General features: G+C 30.4%; 1 protein-coding gene across 1 annotated transcript; it reads right to left on the minus strand.

The window, feature by feature from the left end:
• Positions 1-6,198: 6,198 nt before the first annotated feature.
• Positions 6,199-7,545, minus strand: LOC128033775 (uncharacterized). The gene is made up of 2 exons (XM_052621872.1): positions 7,316-7,545; positions 6,199-6,577 (listed from the first exon to the last, which is right to left on the minus strand). Exons 1-2 carry the CDS (start codon positions 7,459-7,461, stop codon positions 6,346-6,348), a joined length of 378 nt encoding a protein of 125 aa, XP_052477832.1. The 5' UTR covers positions 7,462-7,545; the 3' UTR covers positions 6,199-6,345.
• Between the last annotated feature and the right edge of the window lie 459 nt (positions 7,546-8,004).

The following is an 8,004-nucleotide window of genomic DNA, read 5'->3' on the forward strand; positions in this document are numbered from 1 at the left end:
GATCATAAGGGAGGAAAGCTAACTCTTAACCATAAGGCTTGAAATATATTTCTTTCTTAATTTTATTTCTTAACTGTATATATTTTTTTGGGCTCAACTTACATATTCTTTATTGGCTTACACATTTATTCAAATTTTTATTAACTTATTTAACTTATAGTTCTTAGCACATTCCACTTTAGTTTATATAACAATTAATACTCATAGTCAAGTTTCATTATTAATATTTTAATTCATTTCACCCTTAGTAAATTCTAATAAAATGACTTAGATACACGAAAATCATCAAGCCTAATAATCATTTCTTATTTAACATATTACATAAGTAACATTAGTAATTCAACAATTAAATCATCTACAATATAAAACAGTTTAATAAGGGCAATAATTGAAAGAAAATACTAGAACCGATAAGTAAAACTCATTTAATTTTTAAAGTAAAGTTCAAGGACTAAATCATAATTTTAGTAAAATATTTTAGTAAAACCCTTTTGTAAAATTGAGAGTGAAAATATGGAATTATCTATATAATATTTAATCATGCAAATTTTCAAGTCATTTCATAGCTTTTAAGGACTCCAATTGCATTGTATAAAAATTAGAACTCAATTGCAAAGATAATGTCACATTGACACCTATACATACTATTTCGTGTTTTCATGTCAATTTTCCTATTCTAACATATCTTATTTCATACATAGATCATACAAATCATGCTCAGTTACACTAAAACATACATTAACACAGTTTAACACTCTAATCAGTTAGCTATACTAGCATGTAAACCTAAAGTCACAATCCCATATTACTCAGCATGTCAAATTTGCATCTTATACATTTCTAAGTGCATTATACGTTTATACCTTACCATTTGATCATTTTAAGCTTTTCTCAATGTTTAGCAAGTCATTCAAGCATCTATAACAATAATTCGCTAAGCATATGCATATCATCCATCACACAACCAAAACTTTAACTATCATGCACATTCAAGCTTAAATCCAATCAATCAATCAACCACAGACCCAATTCTTCCAACCCCATTTTTGGTATGTGACACTTTTACCCTTTGAAATTTTTACAAGATAGGAATCTTTATGTGTTTAATTAGACTTAATAAATTTGTCCTAAATATTTAATATGAATGAAAAAATATATTTAAAAAAAAAGTCTACTAATAAAGTAAAAAAAATAAAAAAATACATTTAAAATTTTTAATTTTTTAAAAATTTATCTCACAATTCAAATTTCCAATTTCCTAACTATACCTTGTTAATTTAATATTTATGTATGATGTTGGATTATTTAATTTGAGTATGATGTGATATGAATATTTGTGTCTAGTTTGATTGAAATGTTTAAAAGTTCGAATAATTAATTGATTAGAAAGTTCTGAAAATTTTCATAAATCATCAAACTTATTCTAAAAATATTTTCTAGAAAATTAAAGAAAAGGTTGCAAATGATTGACCCAAATATTAATTGGTTAGCTGGTTTTTTTCTGCTACTTTCTATTATTGAGTTAGTGGAGTCCTATTTGGAGGTGATCATGGGCCGGGTCGGGTCCAGAAAAAATTTCGGCCCGCATCCTAGAACCGGGCCCGGCCCAGCCCGAAATATGGGCCTGAAATTTTATCTATGCCCGGCTCGAGAAAAAATTCCTAAGCCCGAACCCAGCCCCGCCCAGCCCATTTTTTTAATAAACACCAAAAATTTATTTTAAAAATAAAAAATATTTTAAAAATATTTTAAAATTAAAAAAATTTAAAAAATAAATATTTATTATATATTCGGGCCGGGCCCGGGCCAAAAAAGTGGTGCCCGAAGCCCAGCCCGTTTTCTAAACGGGCCTCATTTTTTGCCCAAACCCATATTTCGGGCCTATATTTTTACCCGAACCCTCCCATATTTCTGGCGGGCCGTCGGGCCGGGCCGGGCCGCCCGACCCATGAGCACCTCTAATCCTATTGCTATCTATTTGCTTGTTATTGCATAAATGATTTAGGGTGAGTTTGGATGGGCGGTGTGTTTATCTGCGGTTAGTGTAAAAATAGCGGTGGCAGTGATATTAGATATTGTAGCAATACTGTAGCGTGAGACAAAAAATAAGCTAAATTCACCGCACCCAATCGCCCATCTAAACCCACCCTTAATGTTTACGGTTTTTGTTGTGGTATGAGCGTCTATTGTGAGTTGAAGTTTCAAACGATAGATTTTTTATATTAATTTTATTATATGTTTTTATTATATTTATTTTTTTACATAATACATAATATTAGGGGCTTTTACCAAAATAGTCCAAAAAAATGTTATATTTACAAAAATAACTCATATTTATAAACAATCACCAAAATAACCTGAAATGAACAGTGAAATGAGGTTGTGGACTGTCAATGGCCGGAATCACCTCGTATTTTGCACCCATGATTGCCTGATAATTGTGTCAGACTTAAGAAAAATAATTTTTTTGGTTTTGGCCTGTCAATGGCCGGAACCAGTGTATCTTTTTTAAAAATTGTATAATACTGATATACAAAATTTTGGGTGCTGGCCACCACCAAAAAAGATTGTACTTTTTTCGTATACTGGTACCTTCTATTGACACGAAAAAGTAAAAAAAACAAAATTTTCCCAAAAAAGGTGGTGCCGGCCATTGGCAGGCCACCACCAAAATTTTTTTACTTTTTTCGTATACTGATACCTTCCATTGACACGAAAAAAGTAAAAAAAAAATTCTCCAAAAAAGGTGGTGCTGGCCATTGGCAGGCCACCACCAAAAGAATTTTTTTTTTTACTTTTTTCGTATACTGATACCTGCTATTGACACGAAAAAATAAAAAAAAATTCCCCAAAAAAGGTGGTGCCGACCATCGGCAGGCCACCACCAAAAAATTTTCTTTTTACTTTTTTCGTATACTCATACCTGATATTGACACGAAAAAAGTAAAAAAAAATTCCCCAAAAAAAAGGTGGTGCCGGCCATTGGCAGGCCACCATCAAATTTTTTTTTTTACTTTTTTCTTACACTGATACCTGCTATTGACACGAAAAAAGTAAAAAAAAATTTCCCCAAAAAAAGTGGTGCCGGCTATTGGCAGGCCACCATCAATTTTTTTTTACTTTTTTCGTATACTGATACCAGCTATTGACACGAAAAAAGTAAAAAAAAAATCCCCAAAAAATGTGGTGTCGGCCATTGGCAGGCCACCACAATTTTTTTTTTTACTTTTTTCGTAAACTGATACCTGCTATTGACACGAAAAAAGTAAAAAAAAATTTCCCCCAAAAAAGGTGGTGTCGGCCATTGGCAGGCCACCACCAAATTTTTTTTTTACTTTTTTTGTACTCTGATGCCGGCCATTGACAGAAAAAAACTCGAAATTTTTTTCCTGTACAGGGGTGCCGACCATTGACAAGCTAGCAGCTAAATTTTTTTTTATTTTCTTCTTTTTTGTATATCAGTATTATACAATTTAAAAAAAATACACTGGTTCCAGCCATTAACAGGCCAAAACTAAAAAAATTATTATTTTTAAGTCTGACACAATTATCAAGAAATTATGGGTGCAAAATACGAGGTGATTTCGGCCATTGACAGGCCACAACCTCATTTCACTGTTCATTTCAGGTTATTTTGGTGATTATTTTTAAATCTGTGTTATTTTTATAAATATAATATTTTTTGGACTATTTTAATAAAATAGTCATAATATTATTATAATTCAATATACTCAAATTTACATATTTTTATATTGTCAATAATTTAAATATTTTTGTGATGGTTGGTGGCAGCATGATGTCATGAATGGATGTGACTTGAAATACATGTATGTGGTGGAGGTAAGGTGTGGATTGATAGGAGTAATTTCTGTCAGGTATTTGAGTTTATGCGCACAGATATCTAGGATAGCCTATGGCATTTGTGGTGGATATGGGATGGAGTGCCATAAATATCAAGGTCTCAATGAGCTGGACAGTGAGTCCGTGATGAAAATTTTGTTGCCTAAAGCTGGTCTCAATGAGCTGGACAGTGAATCTGTGATGGAAATTTTGTTGCCTAAAGCTGGTCTCAGTGGCCCAGAACTTCAGGAATACGAGCTGCCCATGACTGAATCACAACATCTCGGTCTTTTTTACGTAATTCATCTAAAATAATTAATTATTTTAAAAAATAACTTAAGTTAAAATTTTTTTACGAATATGACCTGTTTTGTACAGTATTTGTTGGTATCATCCGATACAACGACAGTGCTATCTTCAATAATGAATTAATTATCTGCTTTTTAAAAATAATAATTTTTGTGCTGTCATTGTGTTAGGTAGTATCAATCTTTATTTTTTAAAATACTCAGTAAAAATATGAGTATTTAAGGAGGAAAAATAGAAAAAAACATTTTATAATAAATTTTTTAGTGTCGTCAATATATCAGGCAATACCAGTAAATATTTTTAAAAAATAAATATTTTGTCATCGGTATGTCAAGCAACATCCGTTAAAATTTTTCAAAAAAAAATTAGGTGGTGTCGCCTATCAGTCGGCACTGATGATATTTTAAAAAAAATAATTGTAGAAAGAGTAGTTCAAAACATTGGTCATTGTTTTAGAAGATTTGAAGTCAATTATTGAGAGATTTGGATCTTAGAAGTTAACGAGAAGGAGGAAATATCTTCTTTGGTGTCGAAATTGAAACAAAAGGCCATCGTAAACGGCGACATCGATGGCTATTGAGTATGGCGGTTTAGGTTTTCAATTGAGAAAAAAAGGCAAAAAGAAATATAAAAAAAAGGACAACTGAGTAGAACGGCTAGAGTTTTCAATTGAGAAGAAAAAGGAAAATTTGAATGGGAAAGAAAAATAGAGTATATGGAAAATAGAGTATATATATCTAACTTTTATATATATTATTCTCTTTCCTTTTTCATATTTAACTTTCTCTCTCCCATCCCTCTATCTTTCTCCCATATCTCTTTCTTTCCCACTCTCATTTCATCTAAGATTATTTTTTTGAAATAATATTTCATCCATGATACTGACAAGCCAAGAAGACAATAACAACCTCTGAAGTAAGTATCGGTCATGGGCTTCCCCATTTATTATTATTTTTTCAATTTTCTTTCCTTTTTCTATTTCAACTGTTTATTTTTTGTTTATTTTTTCTGTTTCACTTGTTTATTTTTAAATTTTCATGGTGCCGCTTGACATATTGACGACACAAATTTTTTTTAAATTTACTGATCAGTGCCGTCTAACAAATCGATGAAACCCATTAAAAATGGTTTTTCCGTACCTGAATACTTGTATTTTTAACAGGTATTTTGAAAAATACAAATTGGTGCTGTCTGATACGGTAGCGACACCCAAAAAAATTATTAAAAAACTGATAATTGAGTCATCATTGGGGACGGTATCGTCAATGTGTCAAACAACACCAATGAACATTGTAGAAAACCGGTCGTTTTCATGTATAAATTTTAATTTGAGCTATTTTCATAAATAATTAATTATTTTGAGTTAAGTTAATAAAAAAAAAACCGAACAGAAAGACTCGGAGCTTGCTACTGTTTAACTATTTAATATGATTTGATTAGTTTTTAGTAGCCCTCATTATTTTTTTTTAAAAGCTAGATTTTAGATACAAAAATTATAGATTTTAGTTTTAGATATAAAATATTACCTATAATTTTAGATTTATCATTAAATTATGAGGATATTTTTATTTAGTTAAAGTTTATTATTAATTCTGTATTTGATAAAATTTGACATGTAGTTTATTTACTTAAAACATTAAAATAAATAATTTTTTCATTTTTTAATTTAAAATATTTATACAATCATTAAAATTGATAGTGTTTTTCATCAAACTTGAGATGTTATTAAATTAGTCTTATATAATATAACGTATAATTGATAGAAAATAAAATATTAAATTAATAAATTTGACAAAAAAATACGAATAGTATTAATTGTTAGATTATAATTTAAAATTTTTTTCTGTTGTTTTTGAAAAAAAGGAGAACCAAATTCCTTACCAAAAATTCAAGCAATAACAACTCTAGGAAAAGTCACTCTTCCCAGAATTTGCTAATAGCAGATTTACAAGGCCAGTAGGAGCATAAAAAATTCAAAAACCATCTTCTATACAGGTGTTAAACTTAGATAATCAATCAACCACATTATTATTCTATCGTGGAATATACTGAAGAGTGAAGGAACAATCTCTATTGAGCTGACTTCTTATTTCACATACCAGAAAAAAAATGAGGTTGTTCATCATTAACACCTCAGCGAATCATCTCAATAGAATTTAAAGAATACGATTCTATATTTTGATCTTTCGAATACCCTTAATCCGCTAAATCAATGCCATATAGAATACGCCTCAATTCTGCTAAATCAATGTTGTAATTCCTAATACTAATAGAACCCTTGCACTCACAGTTTATATCTTGAAACCAACTTCCATCAGTGTTTGATTTGCACCACCCATTAGCTAGCTTATCCCAACAGAGAAAAAGCTCCTCCTTCAATCGAACAGAACTAGAAACATGAGACCCATGGCCATATTCTTTAAGAGCTCTGCAAATAGCATCAATTTTATAGTTGATAGGTGGAGAAACACTGCCAAAACAGACATTATTCCCCCATTTCCAAATTATCCAACAGAGAAAACAAATGGCCAATGCCATTCCCCAATTAGCTTTGAATTATTATGCTCTATAGGATTCAAATGCGACCATTGTTTAACAAAAGCAGTAAAGGAAATACAAAGATTAGCAATAAATTTTTATTCTTTTTTACCTCGTAACTATGAAAAATTACAATATAATCACTCTTATTATTAAGTTGTGTAGAGGTTTCTATGGTAGAGAGAGAAAGCGTTGCAAATAAGTGAACAAGATACACCGGAAGAAAGCGGAGAGGAAGACTGGAACAAATCTGATAAAACTAAGTGTAGCGATAGGTGATGGTCACTAGAGTGGAGAAAGGGAAATATGATTGACAATTAAACTCAATAAAGAAACAAATTGAGAGAATTTTACAGAGAGCTTTGAGAATCTCAAATGCCAAAAGTCTCTCCACTAGTTGTAAATGTCTCCGGTTTATAGTGTCTCAAGAATGAAAATTACAAATCTAACAATTAATGAGAGTAATGAAATTAATTTTCAATTATAATAACATTAATGGTTAAGAGGAGATGATGAAGAGTTTTGTTGGTAAAGGTGATAGTGAATAGTGAAGAACTCACTATGTTTCTAAAAGAAGAGAGAAGAACTCAATATTATAGAAAAGATTAAGAGGAAGTCTCTTAACTACCTCCATATACGATCTACCAAGCCAAGCTTTTCGAAACATCCCAAGAGTGAAGATAACTCGAGAACCCTACCATATTTAAAGGTTACTTCCACTTCAACTTCTACTTTGGTGAAGTAGTACCATGTAAAACATCTTTCGCGGAACATTTTTGAAATGCAAGATGATGGTGGTTATTGAATAATAATATTTTGGCTTGTTCCAAATGCAAGTTGCTCTCAATATACAATACAATTTGGAAGAGCTTATTTTGAATAATGACTCTTTTGGAAGAATACAATTTTTCAATATAAAAGCTATTCCAAACAACGGTTGTTCTAAATATAACTATTCTTGAAACATCTTTATTCTAAACAAGAGTTGTTTCAAACTTTTGTTATTCTCAATACATTAGATGGCAACGATTTTAAATTGAAGTCATGTTCTAATACGCTTATTTCAGATGTAATTATTCTCAAACAACGATTGTTATGAAAAATAATTATTTTTGAATAATTATTGTTCTTGTAGAAGAGATAATAAATGAAACAATGTTGCTACTTGTTTCGAGCTTGGTAACACAATTTTCTAAAATGGTAATCAAAACTAAGTATTTATGTTTTACCCCTAGCATGAGAGTTCTTAATCAAAAAATGTTCCCAAGGAAGAAAAATTGTAGTAAAATAAAATGATAAAAAAATTATACATTTATA

The sequence above is a fragment of the Gossypium raimondii genome, chromosome 10 (genome assembly GCF_025698545.1).
Source record: "Gossypium raimondii isolate GPD5lz chromosome 10, ASM2569854v1, whole genome shotgun sequence".
NCBI lineage: Eukaryota > Viridiplantae > Streptophyta > Magnoliopsida > Malvales > Malvaceae > Gossypium > Gossypium raimondii.

Coding starts and splice junctions, on each gene's coding strand:
- LOC128033775 (XM_052621872.1), bottom strand. CDS start 7,461: ATGTTCCGCGAAAGATGTTTTACATGGTACTACTTCACCAAAGTAGAA. Junction 6,578..7,315: donor TTGGTAGATCGTATATGGAG/GTAGTTAAGAGA, acceptor TGCTATTTGCAG/AGCTCTTAAAGAATATGGCC.